Source organism: Hemicordylus capensis, chromosome 6 (genome assembly GCF_027244095.1).
Source record: "Hemicordylus capensis ecotype Gifberg chromosome 6, rHemCap1.1.pri, whole genome shotgun sequence".
NCBI lineage: Eukaryota > Metazoa > Chordata > Lepidosauria > Squamata > Cordylidae > Hemicordylus > Hemicordylus capensis.
The window spans coordinates 90253616-90269474 of record NC_069662.1 but is presented as its reverse complement, the minus strand read 5'-3'; the positions used below and the strand labels follow the sequence as shown (position 1 = coordinate 90269474).

General features: G+C 38.1%; 1 protein-coding gene across 1 annotated transcript in view; it reads left to right on the top strand.

Moving 5' to 3' along the window:
• Positions 1-13991, top strand: part of SEPTIN7 (septin 7) — a 128288-nt gene extending 114297 nt beyond the window's left edge. The window contains exons 12-15 of the mRNA XM_053264694.1: positions 4955-4975; positions 8841-8976; positions 11538-11677; positions 12997-13991. Of these exons, the coding sequence (XP_053120669.1) occupies positions 4955-4975; positions 8841-8976; positions 11538-11677; positions 12997-13036 (337 nt within the window). The 3' untranslated portion in view covers positions 13037-13991. The remainder of the gene's footprint in view (positions 1-4954; positions 4976-8840; positions 8977-11537; positions 11678-12996) is intronic.
• Positions 13992-15859: the final 1868 nt, after the last annotated feature.

Genomic DNA, 15859 nt, shown 5'->3' with positions numbered 1-15859 from the left:
ATAAATAAATAAATAAATAAATACCGTATTTTATGGACTATAAGACTCACTTTTTTCCTCGAAAAATATCCGCCAAAATTCAGGAGCGTCTTATATGTTTTAACAGTTTAATATGTTAAAACTCCGAAAAACTGGATTAAAATTAAGGTGCGTCTTATAGTCCGTAGCGTCTTATAGTCCGTAAAATACGGTAAATCAATCATGTGAACAAGGGCACTGACAGCAGTAGGTGGGGTCATTAAGGCCTAAACATGGAGGCATCTTGCAAAAAATATTGCTGTTCAACCTAGCTTCAGGCACTTCTGGGTAATATGGAGTTCTTGCATACCTTCTAGGTTAGCTTCTGTTGATCTCAGTAGACTCTTAATGACTTCTGATATTGGTTAGCACCTACAAAATTGGATAGGAGTACATGAAACAGCTATTAATTTATTTTCAGACTTTATTTTAACACTGTGGAAACTATCGTGTGGTGTACCACAGGGTTCTATCTTGTCTCTGTTGCTGATAAGAACCTGCTGGGAATGCTCTTTAAGGATTTGGGGGAGTTGTTGGTTTGTTCCTACTTTGTTCCACTTTCCTTTTTTCATATGAATGAAGAGCAGCTATCTCTGTTTTTAAAACACTGTCAAGGGGCAGGAGAATACACAATAATAGATAAGATGAAGATAAATTGTTTGAAGCTGAATCCAGGCAAAAAGGGAACTGATTATGCTTGGGGATTCTTGCTGTTTTGTATATTTACCATTGGCTAAACAAGTTTGTAGCCTGAGGTTCTTCTGGATCCTCAGATATCTGTAGTGACCAGGAGTACTCTCTAGTTAGAATTGCTTCTCAGCTATGCAGATCTAATATTCACACTTGAAAAATCTCAGGTCAGCTAGTATAATGTGGCCTGTGAGGAGCTGCCCTTGAAGAATGGCTTCAAAACTCCTCCAGAAGGCAGCTGTTGGTCTAATAGAGACAATATGCTAGCAACATACACAACCATTTTGGTTTGGGTTTCAACTGCACTGGCTTTCTGTTAACTTCTGGGCCCAATTCAAAATCGTTTCCTATAAAGCTCCAAAAACTATGATTTGGGTCAGGGAAATCCCAAAGAGTGCTTGTCCCCAGAGCCTTGTTGAATAGGAATTACAGCTTAAATAATATCACCCATTCTTGTATATCAGCACATTCTATAGGTTAAGTTTTCTCAGAGGTGAGAGGAATCTATTTGCATTTAGTAGTTCTTTATTCACAAGATGAGCACAAATAGAATATGAATAACTTTGAATTTCATTCTATATGTGCCAATCTTCTGCATAATAAACTATTATTAAGATTCCTCCCATCTGTATTTAGTCTATAGTGAGGTCAAAGCACTTTAAAAATATTAATGAACTCTGCTCTCACATGGAGTAATTGTGCATCTATTTTCTGTATAGAGGCACTAGCATATGTTTATAAATCATAGATTTATTTTTGTAGATTAGATATCTGACCTCTGCATTCCATTGGGTGAGCTGAAAGAGGTGATATTACTGTAACAGCTGTTTACTGCAGAGACATTCCGGTAATTACACTTACAGGATAATTCTTTCTCATTTGCGCAACTTGGATACATTGAGAATATAACCAGTCACCATCTGAGATGCGGGAAAGTAGATATGCTCTCCAACATCTGGCTACTTTGCATGTGCAAACTGAAGAAGAGAGAGATGTAAAAAAGGCTGTGGTCTGTACTTCCCCTAAGATCTCAGGCTTTTGTTTTCTCAATTTCATTTGCTTGAAAGTTAACTTCCACTTTCTATCTGGACCAAGTCAGTCTCCTGGGTTCTTTACCTTTTTACCACAATTAGGTGCTCGCTATTTCCTCAAACACAGTTGGATCCAGATAACAACCAACTGAGCTGTCAGAGTGATCCTATCCATCTCTGCAAATACCAGGGAAGTGGGGAAAGTAACAGTCTTCATTTAGTGAAGAGACTCTCACTTGCTGTTCATCTCTATTATTTTGAACTGTTCAAAGATCAGTCCTATTATGGCACTACTATTTTAGGATTTACTTCATGGCAGTTAATTTTTGGTGGCTTAACTGCAGAGTTTTCTACTGTATCAGACAGCTTGATTGTCATTTTAAAATTACTGCTCCGAATCTGAAGTCACAACTGATCCTCAAGATACCAGAGAGTGTAAAACACTTTTCCTGACCTCGACTATTTTAGATTTAATGTGTCTTCCTGCAGTAAGGCTAATTATTCTACATCATTTCCTTACCTGTTTGAAATTTGAGACCAGTGGAATCCATTTAGAGTGAGTGGTGGAAAATGAAATACATGTCTGAACGGGAGATTGACTAAATAAGCCCAAGTATATTTTTGTTCTATTTTGTTATGTGTCTGTGCTGTTCAAAAGGTAGGGCCAGTCATCCTTTGCACAATGTGCTTTTTATTGAGTCATCGGTATAGATATTGACTTCGTACGTTACTGTTCTATAAACAACTCATAAATGTTTTTCATGTGCAATTGGAAAATCACAGAGTTTAGATCCCAGAATTTGGTTTGCAAATCTGATATTGTGAACAGATTAGGTTTTCCCCAAAATGTAGAAGGGTTATGTGCTTTGCTTTGGAAGTCCATTTTTTGCTCTTGAATTGGTAGTTCTGTGCTTAGAGAACTTGTTGGGCAAATAATTCAGTAGAGAATGCTTCAGAGGGAGAATGGTAGCTGTGATTGCAGAATTGATCCGCAGTTGTCAGAATCATGAGATGAAGCAAGTGAATTTCTAGGACTCCAACAGCTAAGAAACAGCTTTTTAAGCTAGGCAGGAGCCCATGGGTGAGTGGAGCAGCTTCATGTAGAAGTGATCCCTACAATGCATTTAGACCAGTTAATTCAAAGTTAACAAAGTCCAAAAGCTGTTTTTGTGCAGGAAGGCAACTGGAGATTTCTTTGCATCTTCAGTTGTGTGAGCAGGTGCAGCCAACAAAATTACTTAGCTGAAAATGCAGCATCCTTCAGATCAAGCAGATGCAGCATAAACTTGAAATAAACCAGTCAAGGAGTTTAACCCCAAAATATGGGGTGTTAATGTTTTATAGAAAATTTCTTGGGAAAGGGGCCCTCTGATTTTCATTTAGCGTGCAAAGTTAATCTTTCATATTCCCAAAGAACAAAACTACATTTATTTGCAATTAAGGGTGTATACTCTAGATCAGTTAATGCAAATTTAGTTGCTCCTTAACATATTTTTACTGCTCAGGATAGTTAATGGTGGGATTTCTCCCCACTATTTTGGATGATGTGAGGACTCAAATCTACTTTAGTATTGTGAGTAGGACATCAGGCTTTTTGAGGGTCTTCTCCATACCCTGCCACATACATGGCAACTGTGTTGGGTTTTGTCTGGCTTTTACAGTAAGTGTTTTCAGCACCACCATTTCTTAACAAAGGATACCAAAAGGTGACCTTCAGGTATTAAGAATGTTGGACAGACAAATTCTGTGGATTCACTAAGCTGACCACTACTGTGCTTCTGGTTGCAGAGATGCAACCTAAACAGTATCCTGAGCTTGGTCAGGAACTCAATATGAAATATTAACCTTAAACATAACAGCTGTGTAAGTTATCCCTCTTTAGTGTCGTCCATGCAGTTCCTCTAGCAACTGTTTAGGGAGGCAGGATCTCAGAACTTTATTGGCATGCCAGTATTGCAGTCTCAGATGGTTCTCTGCTGCTAGAAATGGGGCTGGATTTTGGGTACAAAAATACTGTCAAGTTGGTGCCCTCTTATGAAGTGGAAGGGTTTTTTAATTGCACATGTTAAGAAGAGTGGCAGCTATCTTCTGAGGTAGCAGGTGTGGGAGAGGAGCCCTTGTGTTTTCACTGCTCTGTACAGGACCTAAACCTCCCACTATTCTTGAGATTTAGAGAGCAGTGAGGAAGTTATAAGCAGTCATGAGTCTATGGGACACAGGTTAAATATTCTTACGCTTTCTGTGTTAAATCCCTTGTGCCCATCTTGGGATCAAGTCTAGAAGCTGAGAAACCCTATTCTCACACATCCTGGTTCTGTATAAGAACAATGGGATATCTAGCTATATTGCATCTGCACAAAAGCACTTGCTTGCAATCCTACTCTGCTAATGAAGCCTGGATTAGAGGTTAGGGTCATGCTGCCCGGCACTATTTCAGTGGTTTAGTTCATGTTCACTGGGCAGCATCAGTTGAAACAGGCATATGCGGTAGAAAACTGCTTGTGTGTGTTGGTGTTTCTGTGTTGATGTTTTGTTTTTTGTTTTTAAAGCATGTAGGGTGACAAATTACTGGGGAACTAATTTAGGTGGCTTCTGGAAGCACTGTTTTTTTGTGAAGCCCTAGAATGGTTTGTTTATTTTTTTGGTACAAAAATTTCTGGAGGGTAGTTATAGTTTGGTATACGGTAGAAAGATCCTGTGAAATAAAAGTTTTTAGAAAACTTCAGTTAACATGAGATCATCTGAGCTTAGTTATAGTGAGTGTGTTTCAGAAAAGCCTCTTGAGACCTCTGCTGGCCAGTTAAATGGTGCTTTTATAGAATCAATTATTTCATTTTTGAATATACATGCTATTAGCATAGATTCAGAAATGGTCATTAGTATTTGGAGAAAGGGAATTAAGTGAATGTCACTAAAATATTTAAGTTGCCATTTAAAGAGCATGCATCGCATACCAATACAGGTAAATTGTTCTTGAAAGCTTTGCACATCCAGTCTGCATTAATTGTGAGAAGCACTTGACTAACTGAATATTGAAAACAAAACTAGCTTTAGCTTTAACTAACAATCTGTCACTTTACAGTGGACATTTTGCTTTTGGGGAGCATACAAACCTAAGTTGCTTCAAATCCATAATGAATTTGCTTTTTTCAATTGCCTTTTATTTTTGTGGTTTTATTTAAGCATGCTAAGCATCTGTATTTTTTGTTTTTTAGATTTGACACAGTTGAAGGCATGTAAGTGGTCATTTAAATTTTTCAAAAGACAAAAGGCTTAAAACAAATAAGGCTTTTAATGTTAAGTATAATTTTACAACTTTATTTTCAGCTTACATTTGTTTTGCTTTAATGCTTTTTATTCTAAAACTTCCCTAACATTAAAGTTAAATATTTTTAGTGACACATATGGAGTGCTTTTATTCAAGGGGGGAGGGTGTCATTTTAGCTGTTCACTCCATTCAGTAGTTGCAAAGTACATTGATGGTGTGTGAAATGCTCCTCGAGAACTGGTTGACTTGGTTTCTTGTCTCTAAAGCTGATACCAGAGCATTTGAAGGTACTGAAACTGTCAAGTTATAGTGCTGGTGAAGAAGGCAAAAATTTAGACCTGATAGTACACAATCATATAAATGGCTTGCAGAGGCTCGTATTTAGTCTGCTCAAAGTGTTGGCTTCCAGAGAGAACTGTCAAGCTGGAATGAATGTTGCCTGTGCACACTGAGTGGTATTGCATGTTGTTTGGACATGTATCTCCCTGGCCACCAGTTTTCTACCATCTGTTGTGGGCACCAATAGTGTAGTCTGGTAGATAAAGCTTTCAGGTACAGCCCAGCTCGTTTGTAACTTTGTTTTGCAGTGTGTGAACTCTGGCTGAGAGCTCTCTTTGGAACATAACACTCCACTAGCCCTTTTGTGTCGGTTGAATAGCACTAACTTTAGCAAACATTTATATATTGATATAATTTAAGTATTCAGTTCTGCAATGCTTTCTCACATTTTCCTTTTATGAGGAAGTAACTATTTTGAAGAAATGTGAACATGCTGCTCTCATTTTTGAAATTGATGGGATTTCATATTTACATGCACAGGAAACTTCTAAATTCAGTGTGTGTGTCTCTCTCTTTCTCACACCTACCAACATATATCTGGAGAAATACATATTTTTTTTCTAAGCATGTATGTCGCTGTGTTGAAACACTTGATGGTAATGGGTATATTGACAACAGTTCACAGAAGAGGCTCCTAAGATACCATAGTAGTTTCATTGAAAATAAACTGCAGTAAAGAAGACTGCCTATTACTTCATATGCACATAATCTTTGCAGTAGGGCTAGTTCTAATTAATATTATTTGTGCCTAATTATGAAACAGCAACTATCTTTCAAATAAACACAGGCATAGCTTAACTATTACTATTACAGCAGAACCTCAGACCTATGAATTTTCAAATGATGCATTTCAAAAGTCTGTCTGACTTCTTCACTCATCTGTTCTTCCTGGCTAGTTTCCTAGTACCACTTCCTTGTAACCTTTAAGTTCTACTACTTTGAACCTTTTTCTTCTTTCTAGCTCTTTGGAGACTATTCCTTGTACAGTGGTCCGTAATGACTAGATGCAGAATTTTGTTGGTCTTTCCCAATTGAGTGTTCTTTTCTGTGAGCCATTACAAAAGCTCATAAGAGGATGGGTCCCTCCTTCACATGTCTTTGAAGGGGATGTGAAGGGTGTCTGACCAAGCTGATAAATGAAATTGCTGAGGGTTTCCTACCAGCACATCCACTGTGATGGTTGGGGAAGAGTCCCAAGCATCTTTTGGCTGCTGTCTGTGACATAATGAGCTACCTAATGTCACAGCTGGGAAATGACTTGATTAGCAAGCCAAAGGTTGCTGGTTTGAATCCCCGCCAGTATGTTTCCCAGACCATGGGAAACACCTATATCGAGCAGCAGTGATTAAGGAAGATGCTGAAAGGCATCATCTCATACTGCACGGGAGGAGGCAGTGGAAAACTCCTCCTGTATTCTCCCAAAGACAACCACAGGGCTCTGTGGTCGCCAGGAGTCGACACCGACTTGACGATACACTTTACCTTTACCTGTGACATAATACTAGTGAAAAGGGAGGCATTTCTTTTCACCTGTGCCACTTTGAAAATAGTTGATTGGGATCATACTGCCTGAGGTTCTTCTGTAATATCAATTTTTAGGAAAATGTTGATTCATTGTTGAAAAATGTTGATTCAGCATGATCCTGGGCTGTAGAGTGAAGGTTGGATCTTGTTTCATTGGTTGTTACTTGTTCACTGACACTTCTCCCCTCCCCCCCATTTTTGTGTTGCATGACTGTCCAGGCAAGTAGCATTAAACATGTCTACAATGCACTTGTATAATTGGGCACAATGCGTGTTTTCTCTTAAATAATGTAGATGTGGACAGATTGTATGTAGCATGTTCAGATCTGTAATTTTGATTAGGTTCTCTTGTGTTAGAAACTGTGTGTAGTATGAATTCATTAGCTAGATTTAAAAATGATTGATACATTACATACTTGTGACTGAATTTTACAGGTCAGTTAAATACCACAGATCTCTTCAGTATTCCAACATATGGATGAATAGAATACAGTTAAAGCTATTAGCAGGATCCCAGAGAGGCCTGTCTGGTCACCCCTTGAGTATAATGCAATGCTGCTTTGGGAGTGACACTAGGAAAGGGGTGGCTGAAAGCCCTTTTGGATTTATATTGTGCATAATAAATAACATACATATTAATATGTATTGATCAAACTTCAGAATGAAGTATTCATTCTGCTGGGAGCCTCCAGCCAAAGAATTGGCTTATTGATTTCAGCTAATGTAAAATTCAGCCCACCTTACCTCAGTCACCACTTCACACTTTTTTCTGTCCTCATTGCCCCCCTTAGGTTTGCCAGATCGCAAGTGACCATAGAAGCCATAAGTGGCAGAATACTTCTGCCAGATTCTAGGCTTTTAGACAAAGCACACTAGACCCCCTTCAGTGTACCCTCTAGCAGGGATTTCCAGATGTTGTTGACTACAATCCCCAGCATTCCCAGCTGCAATAGCCTTTGCTTGGGGTTATGGGAGTTGTAGTCAGCAACATCTGGGATTCCCTCTTAGAGGGAACACTGACCCCCTTGGCTCTTTGGCCCACATTTCTCAGTGCTCTCTTGCCTGATCACTTCCTACCATTATTGCACAAGCCCAATCCTACTTTCCAGTTTTGCTCCAATTCATCTACCCTTTCTTCAGGTTCCTCTTTCTGAGTCTGTTACCTGCTTTGTACCCTTCCTTCAATCCCCTTTCCTCTGACATCCCTTTTCCAAGACCTTTTCCATGTCTGTATCCTGCCTCATGTGAAATTTTAATCCCAGGCAAGCTGACATTCCTGTCTCTCACTGAAGGATGCAGACTGTTCATTCTCTGGGCATCTGACCAGCTTTCTTGTTTTTATTCCTTTTGATATGTAGATTGCTTTGAGAAGTAGTATATAAATGTTAGTTACACAACCTTTTCAAACCATCTCACCAGCTGAGCCAATCCGTGTTGGAGGCTTCAGTGCCACAAACACACTATAATATGGATACCAATTTTAAAACTGTGTGGCCTAATAAAATAATACCCTTGATTTATGTTGTGTTATCTATCTGGTCCAAGCTTTGCTCATAGTGGAGGATGTTCTGTATCTAAAATGTTTGACAGGTTAGCTCATAATACATTGCCATACAAAATTTCTGATAACATGTGCACCAAAGCTGTGGCATTAAAAGCTTATTGCTTTGGTGTTGCCCTTCACAATGTGCTTTTTCCTAGAAATTGCACCACTGCAGCAGGAACACAGATTCCCATTGCATGGTTTTATCCTTTCTGTAAACTAGATACTCACGTTTGCTTTAAATAGACATTAATGTGATGGGAAAGCGTTTGATCACTATCATTGATTGCTAGGCACCTCTTAACTGTGGGTTACTTCACTGTCAGAGTGCTGCTTGCTTCCTTTCAGTGTCTCTTGATTTGCCTTTTCACCGATCATGAACATTTTTTCTACTGAATAACCCACCATCTGCTCTGGTTTACGGCAGGAGCCCTCTGGCACAAATGGAGGAAGAACGGAGAGAGCATGTGGCAAAAATGAAGAAAATGGAGATGGAAATGGAGCAAGTATTTGAAATGAAGGTCAAAGAAAAAGTTCAGAAACTGAAGGATTCTGAAGCTGAGGTAGAGTTATGGTAGAAAGCTTGTACTATAAATTACTTTCTGGGCAAAGGAAATGTTGTCAACAGAAATATTTCTACCACCAAACTGCATTTGGTTATCTCACTCTTGGAATAGCACTGCATAGATAATTAACTGTAACTAAATTCCCAGAGGAATCAAATTAGCTCTTGTGGATGTATATCTGGATTATCAATATGTCCCTATTCCTATGCATCCATTGGAATGAACAACAGTAGACACATTTCATTCCCAGTGACCTCTTGCATTGTGAGGATTTTCTGGTCATGATGTTACACTTCTTGTGTTACTGATAAATTGATGTGACTTGAGCTGAATGAGTTCATCAAGCTGGCAAAATTACTTTTGAGTTGCAAAACAAAGCAGAAAAAGGTGGCCAGCACCACATCAGAGGACCTTGTGATTCAGTGTTATAGGTTCAATTGTGAACTTCTGTGAATCCAAGAGAAACTCAAACTCATAACTTTCAGGAATGTAGGAGTGTCCTAATTGTCTAAATTGGAGCTGAAATGCAACTAACCCTAAGCTAAGATCCATTTAATACCTTATTGAATTACAAGAGCCAGTGGCAGACTATGGTCTGGGTTCATCCATGATTTGTTATTACTCTTGTTCCCTGTGCTTAGATTCAGATATATATTGGGAAAATAAATTAGACTCTGTGTAGCTTGCATGTGAAAATGCTATACCTGGGGCCCAAAAACCTACTTCCAACGTTTATTTGACTTAAATGTTGTGAATGATTGACTCCATTCTATCACAAAAAGATCCCCCATGAAACTAGCCAATAGAAAGGAAAAAAATATAACCACAATATGATGGAAAATTACTATTTTGCACCTACTTTCACAAGAGCAATTTCTGGAAACAGAAGAGGTGGCACAATATTGAGTATTTCTTCAGCTCAAGTCTCTTTGAGACAAGAATGTTTCTACTATATTTTGCATTACAACCAGTCTATTATCAAGAAATTTGCGTATACTGATTTATATCAACTCAAAAAGTTCCATGTCGATCAGCACTTGATAATGAGCCGTTTTGAAACAGCGATCACTGGGGTCGCCATAGTGTGTGGACAACTTTACCATCAATTTCATCATAGACTCTATTGCTCTATGTATTTTGATACATAGTCCATGGACTCTGTCATTCATATGGTCATTTCTACTGTGGATTCTATTGTTGATTGTATATGTCATTGTTCTGTTTATATCCAATTGAATATACTTTTCAATATAGTAATTTTCCATCCTATTGTGGATATTTTTCTTTCTTTCTGTTGGCTAGTTTCCTGGGGGATCCTTTTAGTTCTTTTTGTGGTGCATGTATATAGATCCCAGTATGCTATATTTTTTGCTTTGACTCCATTATATCCCACTCCATATCACCAACTGTATACAAAGCTCCTCTATTTCAAAGGAGGTTTACCCTCTGGCCTGGAAGGCTGTTCTTTGAGATGTACAAGCCCAAAGCATCCTGGGACATTCAGAAATAATCACATACTTTGCATACTATCCTATGTACATGTTGGTAGTAGGTCAAACTTGATTTAGAAACTTTTTTTAAAAAATCCAAGCATTTATTACTTTCATTTCCATACCAAGCAGTTTAATGCTTCTTAAAAACTTTATTCTTGGGAGACGTTGAAATTCTTTGGCAATTTTAGAGGGCTTTGCAACAGCCACTAGCTTTCTGTAGGTAGGTGGCTTACTACTTTCAGCCACCCCCTTTTTTTTAAAGGAGTGGGGCAGGGGGAAGTGCGGTAATACTATCTTTAGTTCCAGTAATTGGTTGAATGACCAAAAGACCAGGCATTTGCAACTGCTTTTTTCAAAATATGGAAGTATATGGTTTAACATTCTTCTGTCTGATACCTCTCATTTAGATCTTCTTCATACAGTTTATGTAAGCAGTGTCTTGATCTTTTGGAAATGATCAGGCAAGGTTACCCTCTGAGGTACTCTGCTTGACATCTGCTAGAAAGTGACCCGATTAGACTGAATTTATAGTCAAATCTATAAATAAAAGTTTATCGTCAAACCTATTGCAAGGGCTCAGGACACACTTAATAACTGCACATAAAAACATATTTTTTCCTCTTGGTCAGCTCAGCAGATTACCTTTTTAAATAACAGTGTCCCTGTTCTATGAAAGCTTTTGACATTGGTTAGATAGAGTAGTGAAAGTATCAAGTAGCATCTCTGTTTCAAACTAGGCTATGAGGAGGAAATGATGAGAATAAGGCAGTGCTCAGAGTACAAGGTCTGAATGTTAAAGTGCTCAAAACTGAAAGGGAATGTTTGTTAAGTGTTCTGTAGATAATTTGGTAATGTGCTTATCAGATGCAAGTACTGTATCTGCTTCTTGTAGAATAGTCTCTAACACTAAATTTATTACAAAACAAGTATAAGTCAGTTTCTCTTCTATTACATAAAACTTTGTAGAAATGCCAGAGGGAAATACCTACTGCCAAAACATTTTTTTAAAAATAGCCTTCAGCACAGATGAGTAGTTGACCATATTTTGCATTATCGTTTGTTTAGCTCCAGCGGCGTCATGAACAAATGAAAAAGAACTTGGAAGCCCAACACAAAGAACTGGAGGAAAAACGCCGCCAGTTCGAGGATGAAAAGGCAAACTGGGAAGCTCAGCAGCGTATTTTGGAACAACAAAATTCTTCCAGGTAAATAGAGCTTTTTCTGCAGTTACTCCATATAGTGTTCTGATTCAGATTTCAGACATGTGCTTTAGGGTTGTATATTGCTTTACACTTGTGTAACTTGAACAATACTTTGTCCACTGGCCAGTCACATGCAATAAGGATGTGTGCATGCAGTGAGCACATCTTTCCCTCCCCCTCCTGGCATGTCAAGGTGCCTTTTTCTAACCATGTGGAGGGTGGTTCATGCACTTCTCTACACACAGTCTAGCCATGTGTAGAAGAGTGGTCTGAATTGGGGAGACACACCTTGCCACACTGCAGAAGGGGACACACACATGCTCACAGCATGCCCACGTATTTGTGTGGTCAGCCAGCGGCCAAAGTATCATCCAAACCAACTCTCTGACTCTTTCTGATCAAAGAGAGGCCCTTCTTTTTCACTTCCCTCTCTCATTTCAATGTTGCCTTCCATTCTGTTCCATAAGCCTGGATCCGCTGCCACTTCTTTCACTCCAATTCCTCCTAAGGCCTACATCCCTGTAACACAGTATTTGCTAGACCATTCTACCCATAGACTTCCTCCTCTGCCATTGCTGTCTGACTCCCCCCGTCTCATTCTTCTTGTCCTTGTCAATCCCCTCTTTATTTCCTTCACTGTCTAATGTAGTTTATAAGCCTTAGGGCAAGAACTAAATGGTTTTTATATAATTCAATAAAAACCAACAAGGTATGTTTGTTAAATGTGTGTTCATGTGTTCATGAACAAGTGCTGATAATATCTATTGGTCCCATGATGATCCCCTTTATAGTTATAATAAAATATATATGCATTGCCATAGCAAATTAGTTCTTCTCCGTAAATAAATGTTCACCTAGAATGATGTCCATTGTACCTAGATTCTGCAGATATTTCTTGCATTTGCATTTGAGAGCAGAGTCAAAACTTCTCTTAACTATAAATCTCTCATTCCCACAAAAGGCAGCATTTTTGGCACTCTAAAGCCAGCATGGTATAGTGGTTAGAGTGCTGGACTAGGACCGGGGAGACCCGAGTTCAAATCCCCATTCAGCCATGATACTAGCTGGGTGACTCTGGGCCAGTCACTTCTCTCTCAGCCTAGCCTACTTCACAGGGTTGTTGTGAAAGAGAAACTCAAGTATGTAGTACACCGCTCTGAGCTCCTTGGAGGAAGAGCGGGTTATAAATGTAATAATAATAATAATAATAATAATAATAATAATAATAATAATAATAATAAAGAATGTGCTAGCTTGAATATTGTGCTGAGCCTAAACTACTAAAAGATCTCTGAATATATTTTTTCTGTTTTGTTTAACAGAACTTTGGAAAAGAACAAGAAGAAAGGGAAGATATTTTAAATATGCTTACTGACCACCAGTGATATATTAGTTGCCAATATTCCAGCCTGGACATCAGTGTGTGTTGGATCTGTTTGACCAATCTTGCACCAGTTGTATCCATTTCTATGGATTTAACAGCATGACAAAATATTTGTTTATTTTGATGGCAATTGAGATGCCTTGAATTGTTTAAGGTGTTGTATACTTAGGAAAACAGAAAAGCTCTAAGTACCCTTTTTAAAAAGTCATTTTAATGCAGAAGAACATTTTACTGTTGTACAATCATGTTCTGGTGGTTTGATTTGTTTACAGAATATTCCAATATACAAGGACTTGGGAAGGTTTTCCATAAGGATACATTGCCATAATATAATATGAACTATGCTTCTATTACAAAAAATTCCATTCAGTGCAGCATATATAATAATGTAATTTAGTCTAACACAGTTGACCCTATTTTTGACACTTCCATTGTTTAAAAATACACATGGAAAGACAAACATATAGGCTTATGGTGCACCTAAAAGCTTTTTATAACAACCCTTTTTTGTTTTGGATTCTTTGAATATATGCTATTCTCATTTAGTAACTACTTTAGCCAGAATAATTTCATTACTGCTTCATTTTTGTAATAACATATAATTTAGATATTTTTCCATATATTGGCCCTGCTAAATAGAATGTAGTTTCTTTCATACGGTAGGAACCAGTGAATAAAACTTTTCCTTTAACTCCCTTTTTACATTTTATGGTAAGTAGCAGGAAAATGCATTTATAGGTCATTTCTAGGAAAAATTGTGGAGTTAACCACCAACCTGTTTCTACCTGTGTGCAGTCTGTCTTCTACTAGAAATGAGAATCATGGCCTCTTGAGAAAAGTTACCATTTTGCATTTAGCTGTATTCATATACTGCATTTCTGTATTTTTGTTTGTATTGTAAAAAGTCACATAATAAACAATGTTGTGATGTAACATATTGAGGTCTGGATTTCCTTTTGGATAAAATCAAGTCTAGGATTTCACCTTTACAATTAAAAGCAATGAAAGCAAACATTTAACTGTATAATTGAAAAGTTTAGCTCAAGCATATAAACAAACATCTTTGGAGCATTGATTTGTATTCTAGCATACATTTAAAAAGGATTGGACTTGACTTTGCAAAACAATCCAGTTTATTAAACTATTGAATATACAAATATTTTTTTTCTCAATTTGATAAGAATTGCGGGGCGGGTGTGCATTCATGTCACATCAGCTTTTCAGATGCATTGTTCAGTGTACCATGACATCAACTGCAACTTTACATGAATCATAACAAAACTTAGAGGAGCAGGAAAATAGATTATTATTAAAAACTACTTCAGTGAAACTTGAGAGTAGCTGTACTCTGTAGAAGCAACAAATCAAAGGGGCCCATTTTCAGAATAATTCTTAATTTAGAGGCTTTCCTCTTAACATCTTTGAAATATTTTAATAGGTGGTACTTTGAACACTGTGTTGTTGATAGGAAAATCTAATAGTAAATTTAAATGAAATGCTTAAAAATTTTTTTTACTCAATATAAGTATTCTTTTTCTGCTAAACGGAAATGCTAATTGGTGAAATTATTGGCCATCAAGGTGGCACTAGAGAAACAATAATAAATAGCATGGCTGTTGTCTTTCCAGGTGCAGTGACAGCTGGCACATTGATCTAGCTGGTGAAAGACGCTGCATGGCATTTATGCTACTTGGGCCTCTGGCATTGCCACTAGATCTATTGGTGCCCACACTCTGAACCTGATCCTTTAGGGAGAGCGCATCTCCATCCAAAACAGATTGACCACCATTATCTCAGTCAGATGCTAGTATAGCACAGTAGGTAAGACTGAGCTACAAATCAGGACTCCCCTGGTTCAAATCATACCTCTGTCATGACCTCACTAGGTGGTCACTTCCTCTTAGCTGGGGAGCTGCAATATAGGGACCATTTATACTTGCCTTACAGAATTGTAAGGATAACAAGATAATTCATGTGAAGTGCTTTGAACACTTAGCATTAGACCACATAACATTAGATGAACCACCCACCAACAGAACCTCCATCTGATTAAGATTGAGTTTGTTTATTGGCCCTCATCTAGTCCACTACTGATCCCAAACTCCAATTTCATCTGAATCAGATGAACAGAGGAGAGCTGGATGTTGTCAGCACACTGATGGTACTTTACTCCAAACCTACATTGAAACCACGGAGTAAGTATGATTAAATCAAGTTTTATTTGCTTGTAGCAAAGGCCATTGCAACCCTATCCAGATATATCAAGGTATCAAAAGCAGCTGAGAGAGTCAGAATTAGCAGTCTCAGTTATCCTGTCCTTTCAGCAAAGTTTACCTATTAGAATGACCAATGCAATTTCTGTGCTGAAACCAATATATGAAGAATCCCAATCAGAGGATTTAAAGAACTGTTGAACGGTTACATCTAGTTTGATTACATTATTCTAGGTTCACACTTGGTTGTGAGATTATATGGCTTAAAGCCAGTAAATTTCAATGAAAGAACCTGAATTAATGCATGGCAAGTACCCGGAAAGAAACTGGGTGGCATAAGAGTTACTGTGTAACAAAACAATCATAAACAATCATCATGGTTTTCAGCTAGCTATTTTCTAGAAAACAGTTTCATACTGAGCAGATGAAACTGAAAGAGAGCCAAGCAGGGTGTAGCTACAATAGAGACAGGGTGAATGGCCAGGGGCCATGAGTGTCTGGGGGCCACCTGTCACCTTCCCCACTTGCCTGCACTGGATGCTTGGCCCCAACTTGTGCTAGCCACTCTCCGGCAGCTGCACTGAATCG